At 43.9% G+C, this 25,640-nt stretch overlaps 1 protein-coding gene across 4 annotated transcripts in view; it reads left to right on the forward strand.

Moving 5' to 3' along the window:
* Window positions 1-25,640, forward strand: part of RAB15 (RAB15, member RAS oncogene family) — a 248,682-nt gene that overhangs the window by 197,006 nt on the left and 26,036 nt on the right. For all 4 annotated transcript variants that reach the window (XM_069208904.1, XM_069208903.1, XM_069208906.1 and 1 more), the window contains one exon: window positions 21,432-21,492. In XM_069208904.1, coding sequence (XP_069065005.1) covers window positions 21,432-21,492 — 61 coding nt within the window. The remainder of the gene's footprint in view (window positions 1-21,431; window positions 21,493-25,640) is intronic.

A 25,640-nucleotide genomic window follows, 5' to 3' on the forward strand; every position in this document is an offset into this window, starting at 1 on the left:
GAGTAGAAATAGCTTCACATCTTTAAAAATATGTCCATGAGCAAGGCTTTCCAGAAGTCTGCTTCTTTCTGACTTTTCAACACATGGAACCACCAAACCACCTAAAAACTATCAATTGTTCTTCACTGAACACACAGAAACAAAGTCTGTCTAAAAGTGCACTCAGCCCAGATGGATCATCTCCACTGCTCCCCAGAGAAAGAAACACTTATCCAAGTCCAGTTGGCAATGTTGTGACTGGTCTGAGAAACCATTAACACAAAAAATTGAATTCAAAAGAGTTATATTGATGGTCTCATCGAAATTCTTACACCAAATACATGATAATCACAATGAAAAATAATAACTAACAATAACATTTAAAACTCATAGTTAAACCATAACCTTTTGTAAGTTTTCAAAAGATTAATATTTTCTATACTGTTAATCTTGATTGAAAACTATTAAAAACAAAATGATTGCCCTGATGATAATAGTGGAGTCTGAAACTGTGTCTTTAATAAAATCCAGATTTTCCTAAGGTTTAAACCTGAAAAATCAACAATTTATATCAAAATCAAAGGCTCATATTCAATGGTCTCTTTAATCATTTTTTCCCACGTGCGGATTTGGGATTTGCGCATGCCCCATTTCTCTGCTGTGAATGATGCCACCGTGCAATCGAACCAGCTACCAACTAATTAAATGGATAAAAGTGGGATTCTTCCTTTTATTCAACAAGTGTTTTAATAGTTTAAGGGCCAAATTGTGAATTTCAAAGAACATGTTTCCATTTACGTTGAGTAACCAGAAATAAATGTAAATACAAGTTAGATGGAGAGCTTGCCACATTTTCCATGACATTACTGCACAAAACATTCTTATTCCCATAAATCATTGTTATTTACATATGTCACTCCTGGGGAAACTGTTTTTAGCTTGAGCTAATATCCACCGGTTAGTTTGCAAAACAATACGTGATCAAAAGTTCTTCTGAACAGAATGCCCTATTCAATTATAACATGCCAGAATTGCATGAGGTCAGTCTGAAGGCTCAGTGCTCAGGACACTGAGAAAACAACACTATAAACCTCTTTAGATATATATTTGCAGGGTATTAAGGAGTGAGTTCCTATGGGCTCAATGAGGCTGGTAGAATGGTGCCTGCAGCTCTGTGCATGCCAGCAGGATGTGCATGTAAAAATTAAAAACCTGAGTATGACATTCAGTCGCTTAATGCAAAATGACGGGCCCCACCCAGAATATGAAAAGGGGCCCCCGAGTCTTCCATATCTCACAGATATTCATTGGCCTTGGGCTGAATGGGGACACCTTGATGGCTTGGAGCGCCCTAAAGTCCTGGGCTCCCCTGTGCTGCAAGGGCTGCTGAGGCCTGTGTTACATCCCTGATGACACCCGCATGCTGGATCTCTGGTTTTACTTTCACGGATTCTCTGCTGTGTCACAACCAGTGCTTAATTTGTGCTAGTTGTTTCCGGTGCTGAGCACCGGCACTTATTTTTGAGGGCCGCGGCCTATTCTTCTGTCTCAAGCATTTCCTGCGAGCAAAAGACACATATGGGAAAGACGGAGGAAGAGAAAAACGAAAAAGGGTCACAAAGGGAGAAAGCAGAAAGCTGCAAGAGTGAGCTGAAGGGACATAGAGTGCCTTTAAATGGATTGAGGAGGCCTGAGATGGCTTCAGGATTACGCCGCCTCAGTATTCTGTGTTCCCGCATTAATTTGCAGCAGCCGCGTTTTTAGGAGGAGGGCTTTGAGCACCGGCACCTTTTTATTTACAAATTAAGCACTGGTCACAACACACTCAGCAGTGCAGGAGGGAACTGACCGGGAGAAAGGTGCTGTTTAGAGCACAGCAGTGAAGATGGAATATGGGAAGGAACATAAAGGAAGACCTTTATGAACGGGAAAATAGGGAGAGATAGAGAGGTCTGGATACATGGATAAAGTATTGGCCATACAAAGTTTGCCTTCCTTGCCTTTATATTCAAATAAAACATGCTGATGGAGTCTGCTTTTTCAGGGGTGAACTGCTCCATAAATTGATCTGTCTCCCCTGCTGGTCAAGGGCACTCACTTAAAAAGTTCACTTTGTTCTTTATTAACATTACTAAAACCCTTCTAAAGCAGCACTGGGCAGGCCTCCCCCAGTGTCACTATGCTGCAGCCCCTCCCACCCATTTACCTAAACCAACACTGTTTTTTAGGTCTCACCTGAGACGGCGCATGCAAGACTTTTTGTTAGCTTAAAGGGCACTTAGTGCGTGGTACAAAACCTTCTCCTTTGTTTGATTTAATAAACTATAATGTTCATGTATGATAGGACCTAGGCCACCCTAAGTGCACATAACAACTAACTTGGCTTTTAGTTCACTATTGGCATTGTTTTCAGTGTGTGGGTGGGGAGAATGAATGTTTCCAAATTCTGATTTGAAAACTATCCTTTAAATTATGCTTCCCAATGCCCTGATCTAATTTGATTCACTAAGGTGAAATGGTTCTGCATGTTAAGCAAAATAAATTTTTTGAATTTTGAAGAGACCTTATCATATTTTTACATTTTTGCTGCAAGATGACTTGAAAATTAAGGTGTTCCTAAAGTTAAGTGGTGCAGGATACCCTAGTTATATATTTTCTTTAACTTCAATTAACCTTTAAATAAAGGGCATGCCTCTATAGTTAACATCTTTTTCATGTGGGTGCTAAGTCAGGTGAGCATCAGCCTGGTGCTGCTATTGATCAGGGGGGCACATGTAAAGGTCATGAGGGCTGCATGCGATCCCCGGGTTGTACTTTGAGTATCACTGGGCTATACCATGCCATACAATTACAGGTCATGCTATACTATATGCGCTGCTATAAAACATAGCTAACAAAAAATTGACAAAGCCAATAGTTCTCACATAGACGATACCTATTAACTTTGCCAATGCTTGCTTCACAGGCAGTTCCGCACTTCACGAAATGCATTTTGTGACTTAAGACTCCTTTGTGTTGCATGCTTCTCATAACCTCTGCACTGTGGCAATATACAGTGTGCGTGCCTGCAAGCTCCCACACTTTAGAGGGAACTATGCTCATATAATGCAAGTTCACAGCCCCCCCCCCCCCACACACACAGAATTTGATGGTTGTTCTAGAGGCTTAAATTAAAAACTTGCAATTGTGGAGGCATTCAACCAATTTCTTGATCTAACAGTGTCTTACAGTTTGCTTCTTGTTGTAAATAATTTGCTCGTATAGCATCCCTTACGGAATGTGGGTGAAGAAACCAGTCTGAATGATTGCAGTGAAAGAACTCATTCAGTGCAGATCAGCTGCAGCTTAGCTCTCATGTCCCTTCAAACATCTTACAATGCACAACCTTGAAAGACCTTTGAAATAAAGATCTCATGTTTGAATACGTTTTTGTCCTTCTTGCCACTGCAAAAGAGACTCCCTCTGAAGTAAACATCCTATTTGAAATATCCACTGCTCTTAAGAGCTTAAACTCTCCTTAAAGATACTAAGCAGCCAGTGGTGTAACAAAGGCCCCCGCAGCCCCAAGGAGCAGGGGGACCCGAGCTCCAAGGGGGCCCCTCTGCACAGCACCCTGGCCTGAAAGCTCCTGAGTGTGTCTGCAGGGGGTCCCCTCCATGTACTGTGCAGGGGAGTCACCTCAATTTTCGTTACGCCACTGTAAGCAGCTAAACCTTACCTTCGATGAAGAAATGTGTTTCTTGGCTAACAATAAATTGTAAGGTCAATCCAAGAATAAGCCAAAAACCTTTTTAGAACATTGGAATGATGAGTTGTCCAAGAGATAGTTCAAGAACAATCTCTGATTCTTGTAAATGGAAAAAAACATGCATCCAAAAAAAAGAAGAATTATTGGTGTCTGACCGCTGCACTGTGTATCTGCAAGTAATGAATCAGAAAAAAGAAGGGCGCGCTGCACTTCAGCCGGCAGTGTCCACACTGGGAGAGAGTGACAATAATTGTTCATAAATTATGTATTCTATATGAATGACACCACAGTTATCTCCTGTTTTCTTAGATTGAACATGCAAGCGCTTTGACCTGTTGTAATCTATCTGTGGGCTTTTAACCACACCCATCGCACGTCCATCACTATCACTCGTTCATGGTCTTGCCTTTCAAAAATCTTTTGTTAGCATTGGTAAATGCTTTATGTTTGTCCCTCCGTGGGGCGGTTATGTTACGGCCTTGAACAAAAGACCTTGTGACAAGGATAATTGCACTTTTGCCGATAAGTTTGACTGCGAGCGAACTTCTTTTTCCTTTTGTCTTTCTCATTCGTGCTCATGGTGGCCATGACGCTTTGAATTTGCTCGCTTATTACTTTTCATTTCCAATTTATGTGGCAAGAAAAGTCCAGTTAGGAATTTACAACGCTAGTAGCTGTAACTCGAGCAAACGTGAGACCCGTTGCATTGCAAATGCTTGTTATTGTGTGGATTCCCCCACGTTCCTCATGGTTTACAGTGCAGCCCAGGTTTCAGTATACATTGTTTCCGAATATGACATGGCTGTTCCAAGCATCCTTAGTCCGAGGCAACCAGTGAATTTCTACAGGTGGCTGTAACTCATTGACGTAATTTTATGCAGCATAATTCCACGGAATTACAGCAAAATTGTGCAGAATTATGCAATAAGCATAACCACTGCATTTATCGCTGCATTCTTAGCGCAAAATTCACCCCCATAGAGCTAAATGCAACAGACAGGAACAGTAGTAGCCAGCAGCTGCTTATGCTCTGTTCCTGTGCATTTATTCCCCAAATGAATCGAAATTAGGCGCACTGATTTAATCGCGTAATATGTGGTAATTTCATGTCAAAAGAGTAACGCAAAATTATGCCAATTACGCTGCTGTAATTCTCCATACGTTGCAGGATCCTACATTCTGATATTCACAGCATTTTAACTTCTAAAAACCTGTATGTTTAAAACTTTCTTGGTAAACTTTTATTTACTTTTTGTCTTAACTGATGGCCAAATAATCATGTAGGTAAACTTAACCCTATTCAGCATTCTTAAAATGGCCAACTGCAAGTGAATATTATTCCTTAAAAATACCCCAGGATGACTGCTTATAAAGCCGTCTCTGGCCTATACACTTTCAAAGACTCCACCCACCAGTGCTTAATTTGTGCTTGTTGTTTCCGGTGCTGAGCACCAGCACTTATTTTTGAGGGTGGGGGATTATTCTTCTGCCTCAAGCACTTGCTGCGAGCAAAAGACACATATGGGACAGACGGAGGAAGGGAAAAACAAAAAAGCGTCACAAAGTGAGAAAGTAGAAAGCTGCAAGAATGAGATGAAGGGGCAGGGAGGGGCTGTAAATGGTTTGAAGAGGCCTGAGATGGTTTCAGGATTACGCTGCCTCAGTATTCCTTGTTAGCACATTTAATTGCAGCAGCCTCCTGTTTGAGAAGAGGGCTTTGGGCAGCGGCACGTTTTTATTTACAAATTAAGCACTGCCACCCACACTCAAGAAGGCACAATCCACTGGGGTTTAGGGATTTTAACTCATCTCACGCGCACTGCCTGGCACCAGAGGAAGGTAAAGGGCAGAGGATAATCACCTGCCTCCCACTCTGCAGTGTTTGTCACTAAGAAAGCAACTTGCAGATGCAGTGTAAGTGCCAAAGGCAGTGTCGTACCATAGAGAACCACAAAACAGCTGCACTGCCGAAATCATTCTTCCAGCATACAAGAAATAGAATAAAGTCAGGAATGAGAAAATCTACTTTAACTAAATTAAAAAAAACATGGCAAGCATACTTGCAAAAAGGAGAACAGACGGAGCCTAACATTAATAGTAGAAATAAGACTTAATACAGTGCTTTTTATCCACTTTAGAATAAACATGGAACTTAAACATGGCTAAAATGTTAATTCTGAATCTCTTCTGTGCCAGGCAGTAACAGTTGCATTGTTAGGTCTCTTGTGATGTTAATTCGTTGACCTTGCTACTTTGGCAATCTTCTTCCCCCTTTTTTAGGTCCAGTGTAGCAGCGTTGCTTTTCCACAGTTGTTATCTATCTGTGGGCTTTAACCACACCCACCTCACACCTGTCACTTTCATTCGTTCCTGGCCTTGCCCTTCAAAAATCCCTTTGTGTCATTGGTAAATGCTTTACGTTTGTCCTGCCTTGAGGTCTTTGTGTTACGCCTTGCAGACTGACCCTGGTACATGGATTATTGGAATTAGAATGGCAGATTAAAATTAGGATGCTAAATGACAACATTTTTACTTTGTGCTGCAGATAGAGGAATAAGGTAAATGGAAGTGCTTTACTTATATGCAGGGCTACTGGAATTATGTTGCAGGAAAAGACTAAATTATGAGGTAGGGTTGAGCAATTTATGTGGCAAGAAAAGTACAGGTATGAATTTTTAACACCAGTAGCTCTAACTCAAGTGAATGAGAGACCTAGTGCATTGCACATGCTTGTTATACTAGCCACGGCTACACTATCGAGCTTTTATGCAGTTTTATTTTTCATTCCACATTGTTGCTACCCCGTACGCCCTTCTATATTTGCATTTAAAATGCCTTTTTGGCCCATACTATGTAATGCAATTCTTTTTGAGCTCAGATTTTACCTCTGAAAATCAGAAGTCTGCACTGACCTGCAAATCAGTCCTGATGATGGCCTTGAAAGTAATCTATAAGGTCGAAATGTCATCAACAGTACAGCAAACAGAATGGGTACCCTCACATTAAGACAAGGACTGAGCTGTGAAATTAAAAAAGCCTCTTCCCAGCTAATTATTCAGACCCTAGGCATTTGGTTCTTGTTTGTACATGTGTATTCACAGTTAATGTTGTTTTCTAAGGTGTGATCACTGGGCGCACTGAGCACTTGATTATTTGTTATGTTACAGTTTTTATGTGTGATATTTAAGGATTTATTAAAATACTTTTTAATTTAAGGCCTAGTATTTATATGTTCTACATTGGTTGTATAAAGATTCTGAATTTCCTTTTCAGTGAGTGTAGTACACTGAATTATATCAAAAATTAGAGGGAAAAACTAGAAGCAAGGAGATGAAGAATGCAATTAAAAGTAAGCATTTGCAATGCAATAGGTCTCGCGTTTGCTCAGGTTAGAGCTATTAGCATTGTCAATTTCTAAATGGACTTTTCTCACTACTTAAATTGAAAAGTAAAACAGTTGACATAAGCGAGCCGATTCAAAGCGCCATGGCCGCCATGAGCGAGGAGGAGAGACCCAAAAAGAAAAAAGAAGTTTACTCGCAGTCAAACGTATCGGCAATCGTGCAATTATCCATGTAACAGGGCCAGCCTGCAAGGCGGTAACAACACTGCCTCAAGGAGGGACAAACGTAAAGCATTTACCAATGATAAAGGATTTTTGAAAGGCAAGTCTAGGAACGAGTGAAAGTGATGGGTGTGCGGTGGAGGTGGTTAAAAGCCCACAATACTTACAACAGGTCAAAGCGCTTTGCACCCTCGACCTCAAAAGGAAAAAACAACTGCATTGCGAAGTATCCATCATTTGGAATTGCCTCATTACATGATATAAACAAGGACTGACATTACTGGAAAAGACTCGACTTCACTTCAAATTGCGAACCTCAGATTAAATTCTCTAAGTGGACCAACATCTCCGATAGTGCAGTTTATAAGGTTTTGCGAGCCATTTTCTGGAACTCATTACCGTTGACTTGACTCACCAGGATGGAGCACAAGACTGACATTCTTTTCCCAGCTCTGAATTCTGCAGTCCTGCGGCCACCATTCTCACTCAGTGCTCCCTGAAGTTCACAGAGCACCTCTCCAGGAGACGCCAAGTGCAGAAATACCAGTGCAATCTAGGTGGCGAGTTCACGTAACCGCATGCTGAGCCTTGCATCCAGCAACATGCTGCCTGACTGAGCCAGCGAGGACCACACACCGTCATATCATAACCGCTTGCAATCACCCATTAGCTCTCGGCAGCCACACATGTAACCAGATATTTATGTATCACCATCATAAATCACGGGCAGGGTAATTATGCCCATGTTCCACTCTTAAGCGCCCAGGTGCTTCCTCACACGTCCACACGCTACCATAGTATGTTAGGTACAGGCTCATATGCCCAGGGTTATCCTTGCGTGCTCAGATTCAGCCTCCAATGTCCTGCTCACACACCCATTTACTGCCATCATGTCCAAGCAGAATCACACTCAAAGCCACACACGTCCTCAGAGATGGCTATTTTTAAGTACATTTTTAAAGCAGAATAATACCTTACAATATTTACACACAGAAAACAAAAACGATAATGCAGCTCTCATTCCAAGTGTAAACTCCAAGAGCATTGGAAAACTTAAACAATCTCTATAAATGTAAAAAATAAAATAAAATAAAAAGTCCACTGAGTAAACTTAGTTAAACCATTAGGGAGGCCTGATTTACGAGTCTTACCATCTTCCTTCCTAAATTGTAGGTTTTTTCCTTCTAAAACAAGATGTGTCCTCTTTTCCTGGTTCTTGATAATCCTAAGATTGAGCAACGAGGGCCTTCTTTCTTTCTTGAGTTCTTTGTAGGTAGAAAGTAGAACCGAACTCTCATTTTTCTGCCTACAAAGTTTGAGCTCCTCGGGATTAGATTGAGACCCGCCTCCTCTTTATCGGAGTTTGAATGAACCTGAATCTCCTACATCCATGACTGGTTAAGTTACTTAGAGAATGAAACCAGTGATACTGCGGTTCCTTCTCCAAATACGAATTTACAGATCACTTCATATTTCCAGTTTTCTTGCCCAAGCACATTCTCACGCCTCAAACAAAGCTTTGTGTCTAGCTTCGTTTGGAATGTGAATTGTTCCTGAGCGAGGTCAGAAGCCCAAGTTGTGAACAGTCTTACGTTATGTAAAACTTTAATCAAATGCCAAGGTTGGGAATAAATCTTCGAAAGAGTATGCGGTTCAAGGTTGACTACTTCAATGAGGGTGCTCTGGACACATATTTTAAAGTTATTGCGTTTTCAAGGACACTCTGCGCCCACTAGGGCTCTGCGGTGTGGTTGGTTTGGGAACCTGGCCAAATGCCACCTACTTCTAGGGCCTTTTCTTTTGCCTAAGATTGGGAGCACCGGGGCTCAGGGAGGAAAGGAACAACAGTGCCGCGAAACCCAACATGGGCGCTCTGCTCCGTCTTCAACAGATCACCATTCGCACTAAACCCAGACCCTCACGTCGCTGGTCCCACACCTTACAGTCACCTCACCGGGCTCTAAGGACTGACATTCAGTGTCACAAGAACTGTAAACCTGCTTGTAGGCAACTATGTAACTCTGTCCCCCCGTTTCTACTTAAAACACACGTGCAATAGCGGCAAACTAGAGGGTCCCCCACCTTGTGCAGAGTGAGTAAACAACTTGTTTGTTGTTTATTTGGAAGTTTCATACCTAGGTGTCCACCTCACTCGAGGCTATTACAGATCTAGTTAGACCAACACACCTGATACCAGTTATTTGCAAGTGAAAAATCCAGGACAACGCACTGGGCCCATGATAACATTGAGTCAAGCGGTTGCCCGATTCATGCTGTATGACAAAATGCTGCTCGTTGACCACCTCAGATAGTTACTAGATTATACAGAGAGACAGTAATACAACAACAAGTATTTGCAATGCAATGGGTCTCGCGTTGTAAATTTCTAACTGAACTTTTCTTGCCACATAAATTGAAAATGAAAAGTAAAACAGTTGACATAAGCGAGCTGATTCAAAGCGCCTCGACCGCCATGAGTATTAACGCGAAGGAGAGACACAAAAGGAAAAAGAAGTTCACTTGCAGTCAAACGTATCGACAAAAATGTAATTATCCATGTAACAGGGTCGATGGCCAAGGCAGTGACAAAACTAGCCCAAGGAGGGACAAGCGTAAAGCATTTACCAATGATGATAAACGATTTTTGAAAGGCAAACCTATGGACCAGTGATAGTGATAGGCCTACGGTGGGCGTGGTGAAAAGCCCACTGATAGATTACAACACGTAAGAGCGCTTGCGCGCTCGACCGAACAATATCAGGCAGTGGCATGAAGCAGGGTTAAGCATCTGCTGCTGGGTTCCTGTTCCCTTTCCCTGGTCAGTCACTGGATGTAGCCTTTTTATTTTGTTAAATTAAGGATCCTTACTGTGACCCCATTTGTCTCTACAATCAGTTCTTAGTTAATTTTAAAACATTAGTATAGGGGGGCAAAGTTTTTCTTAAGAGTCCGCAGTAGGCGATTACAAATGTCAAAATTGCTAAATACCAATTATGGTCAGTCCTGATTAAAACATATGCCTCTTTATTCCACCACCTTCCACTTCCTGTCACTTTAACTCTTCCGGGTTCCTTTTTTTCACTGCTTTCTTCCTTTGTCACTGTTTTCCCATCTTTTTATACCTCCTTCTTTCATCTTCTCTGCCTTTCTCTCTCGCTTACTCTGGATCAAAGTCTGATGGTGAAAAACAAGCACCAGCCTCCAAAAAGGTTTTTGGTGTCCACCACCTTGCAAACACGGTTGCAAATTAAGCTCTGCTCACACAGCCTGGTTTATAAGGGAGTTTTCCATAAACCTGATTTCTGCAGCATTAATTTTTTTTTGTTTTCTCTGGAGAGTCTTTTCTCGAAGCACCGTAGAAGAGGTTTGAATTATTTTTATACTGAAAAGTTGTCTGCTTTGATCTGAATTCTTTGTATACTGAAAAGTTGTCCGCTTTGATCTGAATTCTTTTTATACTGAAAAGTTGTCCACTTTGATCTCGTTCGAGTACGGTCTCGTTGCAGGTGCGCCATCTTCAAAGCGCGCATGATACCTTCACGGTACTGCTGCCTGCAATATCAACCAGTGGGACTTTTGTGTGTGCATATATCTCCACATAATATCCACATTCTGAGAGTTGTTCTTCTTGTTTGAAGACTTCAAAGCAAAACATCAAATCGAAAATTGCAGTTTTCTCTCCGGCACAAATTTGATAGCCATCCTTGCGTTCCCCGTACGAGCGAGACGGCGTGCAGGCAGCGGAGCAGTACCCTCATTCTGCCCGACCACAATCTAGCTGAACGACAGCTTATCAATTCCTGGGCCTGATTTTAATATCCTCAAACTGCGGATATTATTGTTTCATCTCCATCCCTCCATGGGCAGAGGTGGTCTTCAGAACGTGTTTCTAGGTCTCATCTCCTCGCTTGAAAGCGCCTAATCAGATCACCGTCTTGTAGAGTGCGCAAACAGTCAGGAAATTGCTGCTGGAAATGAATTTCTATCAAGATCCGCCTGGGGAGAAGTGAAGCCAAGATTCTGGTGCATTACAGGGGCTTTGGGCACAGTCCGCATCCCGCGCTACAAGAATCCCTCTGGCACATCCTCGAAGAGAGCATCGCTAGGGCCTGGTCACAATTTGGGTCTGGATCTTAATTTTAGTAATCATTCTTTATGACTCAAATAGCTTTTACAATATTAGTTGTTTAGGATTTGTAGGTTTCTTTAGTCATACATTATAGGAAACTAAATAAAAAAGCTATATCCAAGAGAATAAGAAAAGGCAAATTTCACCTGATTGCATAAGAAACATTTTGGTAAATGTTCAGGATTCTCTTTGCTCATTTAAGTTAAGGAAATAACTTTGTATTTCAGTAATGATTTGAATTAACTCCGTGCAGTACTTCAAACCCCTCATAATCTTACTTCAATTGAATAAATATTATTTTTTGGGTGTTTTAGAGGTCCACTCCGAGAGTGACCTAACCTCCCCTCATTAATCTTAAAACCAAGATTCCATTTTAATTTTACATTCTTTTCTTGATCTGAATACTGGCACTTAGACAATTCATAGACTCACAACAACGAGTTTCCAGCATTTCATCCATTTCAGGCTGATAAATTGAAAATTATTAAATTGAGTAATTATAACGCATCCTATTTACAGTTGGCCTGAAAAGGACAAACACTGTGTTGAGAAATACTCAAAAAGTCACTTTTGTCATGCAATATGCAGAAAAAGTTAAATGTATGTCTTTGTTGTGTAATATGTGTCTAACAACCACACCGGTTATATTTATGACTTATTACAAGAAATTAATGAACGTAGGTTTCTTTTTTTTTTAAACAAGCAAACTTAAAGCATTTTTCAAGAATAAGGAGGGGATAGTTTTTGTAATTATAATTTGAAAACAGTATAATGTCTTCCACTTTTCTCTGAAGTGACTATATAAACTGATTAAAACGTTAAACACCATTTATTTAAACCTAAATGCAGCTGGTGGGTGTATTTTAGTATATGCCTTTCCTTCCATAATAATGTAATTTTCATGTTAAATCATTCAGTTCAAGGGGCACAGGAGGTGAAATGGATTTCGTGAGTTTATATCTTGATGAGTTGCAATTTGGAGAAAACACACATGGACAGGTAAATAAAGCAAATTTGCAATTGGAAACCGGGTGATTTACAAAATCACTCAGGTTTGCGACTAATTGCTATCTAGTAAGCACCTTTTATGATACGGGAAGCCATTTTAAAACCAAACCACTGGTTTACCGACTCATTCGAAACCACAGCTCGGAAGGGGCAATGTCTCCTAGTTGGGAATCCTATTGGGATGTATCAGTGGTTTGTGACCACAATTACAGTAGCTACCCATGCGTAGGCTCCCAACTCCTCAAACGAGGGAGTAACAATAGTCCTCGATGGGCAGTTTTTCCTTAGAGAATTGTATTGCCAGCCTCATTGGGAGCAGACAGGGGTCCCCTCCCCCAGTGTTTTCATAAATTGATTTTTTTTCCCAAAAAAATAAAGCATGACCAGTTTCTGTGATCACATGGGTTTCTTTAAAAATAAATCTCTTTTGATAATGCGAACACAGTTATGGTGGGCTGCTGTTCCTTGCACGCCACTATCCCTATGGACATAACCAATCACAAGGGCTGCAAATCGCAACCTGCCTAATTAATATTCATTAGGCAGGTCATTCTGCAATCTATTCGTGTGTAGGCCACATTGCAAACTCAAAGATAGCTCACAAATGTTCAGTGCACAATTTGCCCACTATTTGCAACCTGTCTTTTTGTACATCTGGCCCACAAATCCCTGAATACTAGCTTATCTGGAAAACATTAACAAAAATCTGGACTGTGTTGGAATAATATCTACTAAGAACATTGAGTTGGCTAAAAAATTCTAGATATTTCTCACAAGATTGTGATGGAAGCAATGTGTCAAGGGTGGTGGATCACACGGGGAGGCCACCGGTTAGTTAACAGGTTCCGCAGTGTGTCAACTGGATGAAGAGTAGACTGCAGCCGAGAGGGGCCGCTCCGCTAGACTTTCTCCGCACGCTGGACTGAGCACCCATCTGTACCATTTGTCTGGCCAGGAAAATATTGTCACATTTCCCTAGTGTGGACTGACTCTACCTAGTGAAGTGCAAACGAGCACTGCAGTGTTTCTGCCTTAAAAATCCTAAAATAGGATTCCAAATGGATAGAGATTTGGTTTCTGGAAGCTGTGTGTTGTAGGCGTCGCTTAGAAATATCAAATTGGCATCACATACATAAGTCTTTTGTGACTGAAATCAAGTGGCAAATTACTGCAATTTTAACAATCCCAAAGTAGGGGTGCTGGCTCATTCGCAAAAACGGAAAGTGTCCCTTTATGATCCCTTCCTCTTTGCTAATTTAAAAATAAAATTATTGGGGAGTAGGTGGTGGTCAACAGAACCACTGCCAATAAGTGTCAAACAAACAAAAAACAAGTAAACCTTTCTTTTTGAACACAGCCACGTTTCCTTTAAGGAAAACAGGTTGCATTTAAAAAATAAACATTTATTACAAATCTTAGACATGGTGCTCTGCTGACCCCCAGCAGGTCACCATCCATGCGATGACCTCTAATGAAAGTGAGTTGCAATTTGCAACCTCCCTCGTGAATGAGGTAGTTCGATTTGCTTCGAACCTGAATTTTCCAGACTTACCTATTTGTACATAGGTCAGTTCAGAGAATTATTTACTGGCAGAAACAGTACTGGTCACCAGTGTGTAATTTGTAAAAGGATGAGAGCTGGTGCACAAAATGCTGCTCAGAAGCCCCAGACGGTGGTATTAAATGTTGACGAGGAAAATACCAAGGCTACCTAGTCTTAAAGTCACCTCGGACATCTTTAGTCCGCTACAAGACACTCCCTTCCACCTTATCTTTCTCCTGCCGGTCCCTGCTTCCTCCCTTTGTAAGGATTTTTCCTTCTTTTTTTCCTCCATATTTTCGTTTGTGTGCTTTTCCCGCTCCTGCTCTTGGTCAATATCTGATGAGCAAAAATAAGTGGTGGCCCCCAAAAATGAGTGCAGGTGGGCACCATCAGCAGGCACCGGCTCAAATTAAGCACTCTGGTCATAAATTGTGGCCAGTATTTTTTCAGGTAGTAACTAGTTCAGCCAGACCTTAGTTTCTCCAGAATACCAAGAGAAACACTATATAAACTACAGATAGACACTATCACCACATGACTTCTCAATCAATCAAAAAATTTATTAAGCGCACTACTCACCCATTAGGGTCTCAAGGCGCTGAGGGGTGGGAGGGTTGCCGTTTACTGCTCAAAAAGCCATGTCTTGAGGTGCTTCCTGAAAGTTAGAAGGTCCTGGGTCTTGCATAGGTTGGTGGGGAGGGAGTTCCAGGTCTTGGCGTCGAGGTGGGAGAAGGATCTGCCGCCGGAGGTGGTGCTTTGGATCCGGGGAACTGTGGCGAGGTCAGTGGAGCGGAGAAGTCGAGTTGGTGTGTGGAAGTTGACTCGTTCGTTGAGGTAGGCCGGTCCAGTGTCGTGGAGGGATTTGTGCGCGTGGATAAGGACTTTGAAGATGATCCTTTTGCCGATGGGCAGCCAGTGTAGGGATCTGAGGTGAGCGGAGATGTGTTAGTGGCGGGGGAGGTTGAGGATGAGACGTGCGGCTGCGTTCTGGATTCGCTGGAGTTTTTTCTGAAGCTTGGTGTGGTACCAGCGTAGAGGGCGTTGCTGTAATCCAGTCTGCTGCTGATGAGGGCATGGGTGACCGTTTTTCTTGTTTCTAGAGGAATCCATTTGAAAGTCTTGCGTAGCATGCAAAGGGTGTTGAAGCATGAGGACGATATGGTGTTGATTTGCTGGGCCATGGAGAGAGTGGAGTCTAGGACGATGCCAAGTTTGTGTGCGTGGGTGGTGGGTGTTGGGGGTGGTCCGAGGGCGGTGGGCCACCAGGAGTCGTCCCATGCTGTCTTGTTGTGGCCGAAGATGATGATTTCTGTTTTCTTGGAGTTAAGTTTGAGGTGGTTTGCTGTCATCTGTTTGACGATGTCGAGGAGTCCGGCATGCAGGTTTGTCTTGGCGGTGGATGGGTTCCTGGTGAGGGAGATGATGAGCTGGGTGTCGTCTGCGTAAGAGATGATGGTGATTCCGTGGGGGCAGAGGATGTTGGCGAGGGGTCCATGTATGTGTTGCAGAGGGTGGGGCTGAGGGAGGATCCTTGGGGATTTATTGTAAAGGTGTGCTACTTTGAAGCTGTTAGTGTGGTAGTAAAATCATTGAACTTGTATAGGAAATTGTGTGCATGGTTTTATGGCAACAGAAAACAGCACCAGTAAGAGTAAATTAAAAAAGGAGCAAAAAATGGGCAGGTGTTATTAAGGAATGTATGATGGAACAACGTATGCGGGAACCACGCATGCCTTAATGCAGTCCAAACAACAACCGCTTTGTTTCCACGCATGCCGTTACTATGCCTTTACAACAATTGTTCATTGTAAAACCATACCTAGTAAAGGCATGTGTGGGAACGGCCTACCAACAAAACTACCCCAACTCCCACCCCTAAAAACAAAACTACCGAACCCCCCACCTGTCCTAAAAACAAAACTAGCCCAACCCCCCACCTGCCCTAAAAACAAAACTACCCCAACCCTAAAAACAAAACTACCCCAATCCCCCACCCTGACCCTAAAAATTGAACTACCCTGACACCCCCACCCACCCTAAGCCCTAAAACCTTCCTGAACACCCCCACCCTATAAACAACTGACCCCCCCACCAGCTCTAAAGACAAAACTACCCCAACCCCCCCACCTCCGCCCCTAAAAAAAATAAACTACCCCCACCCCACCCCCAAAAACAAAACTACTCTGACCCCCCCACCCATCCCTAAAAACAAAACTAGACCGTTACTAAAAACTGAACTACCCCAACACCACCCACCCACCCTTAGCCCTAAAACCTTCCCCGACCCCCCCAACCGCCCTACAAACAAAACTACTGCAACCCCATCACCTGCCCTAAAAACAAAATTTCCCCAACCCCCCAGCCCACCACTAACCCTAAAAGAAATAGCCCAACCTCCCCACCCCTAGCCCTTAATCCATCCCCCACCCATAAAAACTACCCACAACCCTGCCCCAGTCCCACTTACCTGGCTGCACCCTCGCCCAATCCACCCTAAAAAAAAAAAAAAAACTCCACCCCGCCCCTAAAAAAAAAAAAATCCCAATTCCCCCACCCCCAAATCAAGCCCTTTATCCACTCCCACCACTAAAAACTACCCCCAACTCTGCGCGACCCCCCACCTTAAGCCCTACCCCAAAAAAAAAAATCCAAAACACCCCCTCACCCCACCCCTAAAAAAAATAGCCCAACCCCCACCTCAAGCCCTTTATCCAAACCCCCACTGCTCCAACCCCATCTACCTGACTGTGTCTTCTCCCGATCCACTCTGCCTTTTCACTGCCTTAACCATGCAAATGCATAGTTCAGCACATGAGTGGTTAAGACAGAGAAAAAGACATGGGAAACATCTGCGTTGTTCCCAACGTGTTGTTTAGGACGTTTCCCGTTATTAAGTATCACATCACCTTTTTGTGATAATGCACAACTAAGCTCCATTAACTTTTTTCAGTGATCAGTGCTGTTTTGAGGCATCAAAAACGTATGTCACTAATTTTATTACTTTAATAGCACGTAAGTTTATGTAATAACAATAATAATGATACAAGCTAGTTTCTTGGTACCTAATTTACCAACCTCAGAAGGATAGAGTGCTAAATCTTGCGAGAATCCATACTTGTAGCCTTGACATCATTGCAGATGTTTGGAGCAAGCGCTTCATCTCAAAGCCATCTTCCAACCAAAATAATACTGTTGGAGGTGGCATGTTCTGGTAGCATAGTCTCACCACTCCCATCAGGGGTGGGTGATTACACTCACTTTATAGCCGGCGCTCACCCTTGGGTAGCTTGGCACAGAGCGGTCAGGCTTATCACAGAGGCAATGTGTAAAGCAACGGCACAGCACTTCCCCACCACAACCATGCTGAGCCGCGCAAATTAGACTTCACACACCATGTAGGTATTTAAAGATTGTATTCAACATAAACAACACACACATTGTCCACACAGCATGAGTAACAACAAACAGCTGTCAGAGCACTCACAAGAGTAAAGTTTTAAGAGTATGGTGATGTAATAAATCCTCTGTGTGAAAGGCAATCACGCCAGGCTCTGGTTCAGGATAAATTTATTTCTTGAAGTAGTTCAATCATAATAGGGAAATGTCCTTGAAATCATGTACAATTAGCCTCCACAGCCAACACGTGTTTCGTCCAATGAGAGATCCCTCTCACGGACTTCATCAGGGCTCGTGTGATGAACGCAGTTAATTATCACATCCCAGTTTAATACTGCAGGAATCCTAATATGTTATCTTAATCAAATATGCTAGTACCTTTATGGGAACATCGTAGCCGTGGTCAGATCATTGCACGGCGTTCCCTGTGACCGAGATCTATCCCAGTAGGCCGCCGCAGACCGTATCATGACACATGATACAGCCTGGCGGTGTTCTGCTGGCGGACGCAGCTGCTGGCAGCAGCGCCCCTTCCCGTCTCCTGCCGGTGGACCCTCTCACAAAAGGTAAGTTGGGTACTCCGACAGGGGAGGGGGTGGGGAATGTTGTTTGTGGGGGTGTGGGTGTATGTGTGTGCGTGCATGCGGGTGTGTGGAATGCGTGTGTACATGCATGGTTGTGATTGTGCATGTATGTTGTGTTGTGTGAATGCGTATGTTGGTGTATGTATGTGTGTGTGGATGTGTGTGTGAATGGATGTACACATGCGTGGGTGTGGGTGTGTGTGTGTATGCATGCGTATGATGATGATGGTGCGTGAATGTGCGTGTATGTCGTGGGGGGTCTAGAGTGGGAGGGGGAGGGTGGGGGATGACTCGGGGAAGGGGGCGGGGGTGACCCCTATCATTGACAGGGAAGGGATTCCCTATCACTGATAGTGCCTACCGCCATGGTTTTCATGGAAGCCACGAAAACCATGGCAGTAGGTGGGGTCATAATCCCGCTGGTGGGACAGTGACGGCTGCCTGGCTGGAGACTGAAGTCTCCAGCCCGGCAGCTGTTACCGCCCTGGCAGACGGAGTGGTACATTGGCTGTTTGGCTTGCCAAACCGCCAATGTCATATTTTGGGGAAGAGTACCGCCAGCCTGTTGGCAGTATTGTTCTCCAAAATACCGCCGTCCGCCAGGGTCATAATGAGAGCCTAGCTTTTTATAGCTGTTGCTTGGGGAATGCACAGATGTGCTCTTCCGCCACATCCAGAGGAATGGCATCAAATTTGTAAGCCACACGAAGCATTTTAGAAGCTAGAAATGCCCACTTCCTAGAAGTTTCTCGTCATTACTATTAAAACCACCTTTACCATTAGAGGGGGTTTGTAACTCTGAAGTCCAATAATACCAAACATCATGAGGCTTCTCCTCTGCAATCCATTATTGCAACTAGACTTAACAGGACTCTGGTCTCCCACATTACCTTATGGGCAGAGCAGCTCTCATGGGCAGTGGGAACACACATGGGTGTTCCGCACCCCCTTGGCACACGTGCCCGGCACACATACAAGCCTGCAGAGGCAGGTGAATACTTTTGCTATAGCCAACACATGGGGGAAAGTGTGCCTATGCTGGCCTGCGCTATCAGGCTCAGCAACTACATTAGATACCGGCGTGCAAATGTGCACACCCTGGCAGGTGAGGCCAGAAGCAATATCTTCATAGCTAACCACCCTTGTGCCAAGATGCGTTCATTGGCTAACACCCCTTCCAGGTGGATGGAAGGCTGGCGCCGTCACTTTCACACTGTATTTACAGTGGGAAAATGCCCATGGCCGGTGGGCCCCTCCAGTTCAGCGATGCCAGACTCGGTGTATATAAAACCACCATTGTGTAGGTGGACAAGCCCTGGCCTAATGGGTCAGGCTGTGTGCCCAGAAGGTCCTCTGGTGCACGTGCACACCCTGGGGCCTGCCATGGCTGGTCCCACCCACGTTGATCAGCGGCACCTCTAACCCAGTTTAATGGCACTTTATGTTTTAACTTTAGGGCAGTAAGTAGAAAAAAAGGCATTTTCTACTTGAATAACGAATGAAGCACTCAGAAATGGAAACAAGATAAACATTTATGAACATGCACTTCCACCCTGCACCTACTGGGCGATAGTGGCCAGGGCCAAAAAGCCCCTCCTAGGGGACATACACATGCATTTCCACCCTGCACCTACAGGGGGACAGTGCCCAGGACCCAAAAGCCCCTCCTAGGGATGGGCCCATCCCATGGGTGTGGCTGTCTCCCCAGGTAGGGGACTCCCCTACCAAAGCAGAGTATAATTCGTATACCTGCCTACTGCCTGCCCCATCTTCGCGGCCATCCTGATGGAACGTAAGGCTGGCCCCACATAGGGGCTGCCACCCTGAACGCAGGCACACTTGCGCCCCCTTCTCAGGCCCATCCATTTTGAGCCTGTGGTATGGTTGACGGGATCTTCTAGGTGGTGGCACACACAGTGCAATGTCCCCCCGAGTAGCCAGGGCCGTTACCCACCCCAGGTATGTGTGGTACTTTTTTGCAGGGTTTTTCTGGGTACAGCACCCCAACCATGCCCATACCTGCCCCTTCCTAAGGTAAGAATGGCACACTCACTTTCCCACTGCCATACAGTGAAGAAGGGCCCAGAGTCCTAAGGTCACGCATAGGGAGCCAGCAAAGACTGAGGGGAGGAAAGCAAAACGTTTTAGGAAAATTCCTTAAGACATGGCATGTCCAACAAATACTTTGTGGCAAAAAAAATGCCTTAAAGTTATTACTAGTGGCTGAGATCAATTCAAGCATGTCACTTTTTGTATTCCTCTACTATTTGAATGCCTTGCATTTCAAAAATGTTTATCTTGTTTCCATTTCTGCTTGCTTCATTCATTACTCATATAGAAAATGCCTTTATTCTGTTTACTGCCCTAAAGTTAAAACATAAAGTACCATTAAAATATATCAATATAAAAGCAGCAGTGTGTTCCATTCCATTCTTTGCCAAGCTCTGAGTGGTGTATTCAAGACTATTGGACTATACATTAAGTCCTTGCTATGAAGAATGTTGAGGAGATCAACATGTCTCCAAACATAACACCTCTTAATTAAGTGATAATCAAAATGTGTAAATTTGCCACTTTAGGCCTCATATACAAATTGCCAATAGTGCAGAAACTGGTGGGCTTTCTGCCTGTTTAGTTCTAGCATAAATTATGAGTTGAGCGCAGTACACGGTTGTAAAATGGAGCAGTAAATTGAGATACGTTCGGCAGCAACAAGTGGAAAATGGGACAAATATATTCAAAGGTTAAAATGTTAGTTGCACTGAAGAGTTCTTGCTCCTTCCCCCGTTATCCCTACCCTTCTCTCTGACCTCTCTCCCCCTAGCCTCACATTCAGATTTCCTACACTCAGTCTGGCAATAATTTTAGCAGACGCTCATGCAGATTATGCTCGAATAACATTTTCTAAGAACATTTTTAAAACGTTGTAAATACATCGGTAGAACTATTTATTTAGATCAACATTGATAAGTAGACAGAACAAGAAGTCAGATAAGTGAATCGAGAAGCTGGTGCAGGTTGTAGAATAAGGTTCAAGAAGTTGTAGTCAGGCTGAAGTAGACGAACTGGATCCAGTTGGAAGTGGGTGGAACAAGAAACTAGACCTAGGCTGAAGTAGGTGGAACAGAAAATTGGAGCCAAGTTGAAGTAGGTGGAATGAAAACTGGAACCAGGTTAAAAAAAGTTGAGCAGGAAGCCAAAGCCAGGTAGAAGCTGGAACAAGAAGCAGAAGCCAGTTTGAAGTGGGCTGATCTAAAGATATCATTGAGTAGCAGGTAGTGAACCCAGTAGTGATCTATAGGGACCTGTCTGTCCTGGAGCATGGGCAGCATCTTCGGGACTACTTCACACTACTCCAGAGAAAATGTACCAGAAGCACCGATAAATAACTCTGCACAAGCATGGGAGAACCATCGTCACACAAATTACAGACGATTGATGCCATATTCCCTTCTTAACACCTATGTTTTGTTTTCCAGGGACACAGCAGGACAGGAGAGATACCAGACTATAACCAAACAGTACTACAGAAGAGCCCAGGTAAACCTAGAATTACTATGTCCATTGAATAATGGTTAGTGATGGAAATTACTAGTCATTGATCAATGTAACACAGTTGATAAAATTTGTATGACTTTATGCCTTTCTTTGCTTCTACGATATAATGTTGTACATCCGCATAACTTGAGATTAAGTTGACCCTGCATCTCCTATAATGGAGAGGGTGTATTTTCTTATTCAAGACTGTCATATAGGTAGTATTTGAGAAGGGATCCAAGCAATGTTTAGGTGGTGACTCTATGCATTTCCTGTTTTTGAATGTCCTGCCTGTGTTAGACCATATCTTTGGGACTCTAACCATACTTGTCAACATAAGTTCGATTTACAACTGTACGTTGGGCAGACTGGGAATCACGAAATACAAGAAGGAAAAGTCCAGGAGAACAGCCTTTGCAATAAAAGAATCTAAGGTCTGGAACAGAATTGATGATGCCCGTGTCATCAATTCTGAAATTCAGAATGGAATTAAAAATCTCTCTCTGTGAGGTGCACCACAATAGTCATTGGCAAGGTTATCCAAGTTTCTCAAACATCAGGATGCCCACACTGAAGAACATCTCCACTCTTTTCCCTTTTTACATGATCTTGAGGTGCTGCCCGTATTGTGTGTGGTGCCACCTTATACAAGGCGGTGTCCCCTTCCTGTAAGTCACTGAAGGTTTAATGGATTGGCGTTACGAAATGGAATTGGGACCGAGCCTGAGGATATAATTTGGAGCATCCCTGTAATTTGAACCATTAAAATATCAACACAGATTGGAAAAGCTTAAGCAAACGATCCCCCATAGACCCTCAAAGTGGGCCACGGCCCATTAATCAACTGTCAGATACTCTGCAGCAAAAATACATTAATGAAAAATACTGATGTTGTCTTCGACCATACCTCCAAACAAAAGAATGAAAAGGGCGTCTTTTAGTTTCTGCTTAAAAGAAAAAGAGGAAGGGAGAAGCTAATATCTGGGTACACCCTGCTTCCACACTTGCAATGTCAAAAATCACAAGGGGGTGCCCACGACCTTTGTGGGGCCCTCCATCAAATACGGTCCTCCCTGGCAAACCTATTTGTTTATTTTAAGGACTCTCACCCACTGTGTTTTCATTCCAGTGGCATGCTTCATCATCGAGTCCACGCCACAGATATTCTAAACATCTTGGTGGGCTCGACCTGCAGATTCCACCTATTTTTTAGGAAGAGTGATCTTCATATGAAAATTGTCTCTGGTTGCCTTTATTTCTTATTTATTACTCAGGGCCCCTAGAGAAGGTTATAAAACAAGTTTATTGATGTCTACAGAGTTTCTATTAAGTGCTTGTTAGAAATGGGGTCTGTAGTTGGCAGTAGTTTGCACTCTGTCCAAGTATGGACCCTCACTCTAGTCAGGGTAAGGGAGCCACACAACTAAGATAACTCCTGATCATCCCCTTGTAGTTTGGCTCAAGCAGTCAGACTTATCTCAGGGGCAATGTGTGAAGTATTTATATATACACACACACACAGTGAAAACACCACAAAAGTGCTCCGCAGCAGTTTAGTAAAATAGTCAATAAGTCTGAGTAAAACAAGACCAAAACAACAAACTTACAGCATACACAAGCACAGAGATGAATTTTCAAAGATTAAATCTTAGTAAAGCACTTAGGAACACAATAGCTCCAACTGGGGCTTTCACAACGTCTTGACAGGGACGTTCCGAACAGTCGAACACCCCTCGCGAGGGAGTGCAGGCCAGTCACGGAGTTGCACAGACCCCAAGTACAGTACCTTGGAAAACGGGGAAACAAAGACGTTGCACAGAGTTGGGGAGGTGAGCAGGTGCGGCTTCAGTTCCTTACTGCTAGCGGGGATGTGAGGTGTTAGTTCCCTACTGCTAGGCAGGGAAGGTGAGGCGTCGGTTCCTTGCGGTTGCAGGGGAGGTGATGCAGCATCGGTGGCGAGTCTTTGGTTCCTTATGATCCAGCCGGATCGATGAATCCAGTAGGTCAAGACGCGAGGCGTCGACTTTCCAGTGTCGCGATCACACCACGGGGCCACAGGTGCTGTGTCTGAGTCGGTGTCACAGATGTCGGTGACACAACACCCGGGACTCACGCTGTGGCAGGACTTCGGAGGCACTGCAGTGGTGTTGGGCCTTCGGCGTCAGTCGTGGTCATCACACTCGGCAGGGACCACGGCCCTGGGGCAGGCAGCAGCATGGAGCTGGACAGCGGCGCAGGGTTCGTAGTCTCTCTATAATCAATGGGCTTGTTTGTTCTTGGTTAGACCAGAACTCACTCCCAAGGTCCCAGGAACTGCATTTGGCACCACTGGGCAAGTCAAGACTCTCAGCAAGGGAGTCCAGGTGCTGGCAGATTGTCTTTGATATCCCTGAGACTTCTTAACATGAGGCATGCTCAGTCCACTCCCTTGGAGAACCTTTGGAAGCAGAAAGTACAAAGCAAAGTCCAGTCCTTTCATTCCCAGGGCAGAAGCAGCAGGCCAGCACAGCAAAGCAACAGGCAGAGTGGCAGTCCCTCCTACAGCATCCAACACTTCATCCTGGAAGAATGTCCTTAGTCCAGAAGGATTGTAACTTTGTGGGGTCAGAGGTCCAGTACTTATACCCGTTTCTGTTTTGACGTAGGCAAACTTCAAAGAAAAGTTTTTATAGTGCACAAGACCCTGCCTTCCCTGTCTTGGCCCCAGACACACTGCACGGAGTTGGAGACTGGTTTGTGTAAGGGCGGGCACAGCCCTATTCAGGTGCAGGTGTCAGCTCCTCCCACCACTCTGGCCAAGTAAGACCTATCCGGATATGCAGGGCACACCCCAGCTCCTTTTGTGTGACTGTCCAGGGTGAATTCACAAACAGCTCAACTGTCATCCTGACCCAGACATGTATTCCACAGACAGGCAGAGGCACAGGATGGTTAAGCAAGAAAATGCCCACTTTCTAAAGTGGCATTTTCAAACTTACAATTTAAAAAACACATTCACCAAAAGATGTATTTTTAAATTGTGAGTGCAAAGACCCCAAACTTCATATCTCTTTTGGCTCGCATTGGGAAATTACATTTAAAAGATATTTCAAGGCGAACCCCGTGTCTCTCTAAGGGAGAGATAGTACTTGCAATAGTGAAAAACGTATTTAGCAGTATTTCACAAACAGGACATGTAAAACACACTAGTGCATGCCCTATCTTTTAAATACACTGCACCTTGCCCATGGGTCTGCCTTGGGACTTCCTTAGGGGTGACTTACATGTAGTAAAAGGGAAGGTTTCGGCCTGGCAAGTGGGTGCACTTGCCAGGTTGAAATGGCAGTTAAAACTGTACACACAGACACTGCAGTGGCAGGTCTGAGACATGTTTGCAGGGCTACATTTGTGGGTGGTGGCACAATAAGTGTTGCAGGCCCACTAGTAGCATTTGACACATAGTGCACCCTACTAGGGACTTACTAGTAAATCAAATAAGCCAATCATGGAGAAACCAGTCACCAATATATTTTACACAGAGAACATATGCACTTAGCTCTGGTAAAGTGCCCAAGGTCCTACAGCCAACCATAACAAGTCAGATAAAATAGGAAGAAGAAGGCCACATTTTTGGGATAACCTTGGTAAAAGGGCCAGTCCCAACAGTGCTTTATATCAACTCTATATCAACTCATGTTTCAGCCCTAGCGTGCTCTCAACGGGTCTCTTTGGCTTTCTTCAGGACCACCGGAATATCAATCTGTGCTACTAGTTAAATCTATCTAGTGACCGTATTAGTCATATCTAAGTAAATTGTGTATTCAAACATTCATCCTTGCATGGCACACACTTTTGAAACCTTTTGAGTAAATTTGTCAGTCCTGTTCTTAATTGGTGTTCTCTGCTAGCCTGAGAGGCAGCTCCAATGTAGTCCCCCTTGTAGTCACACTTTTGTCAAAGGTTCTGACCGGTGATTCAGGAGTTGTTCTCCTGGCGCCTGCATCTGCAAGGTGTAGGCGCTGAGGGAAGAAATAGGTGAATCACCAGTCAGCTATTTGATGGAGAGTATCCTGAGAGGTCCTTGGCACCCTCTTGTGATTTTGATGGTCTTTTGGTTCCGACAGGGGAACAGGTGTCTCAGTGCACCCGTTGAGGTGGATGGCCCAATGCTT

The sequence above is a fragment of the Pleurodeles waltl genome, chromosome 9, assembly GCF_031143425.1.
Source record: "Pleurodeles waltl isolate 20211129_DDA chromosome 9, aPleWal1.hap1.20221129, whole genome shotgun sequence".
Classification (NCBI taxonomy): Eukaryota; Metazoa; Chordata; class Amphibia; order Caudata; family Salamandridae; genus Pleurodeles; species Pleurodeles waltl.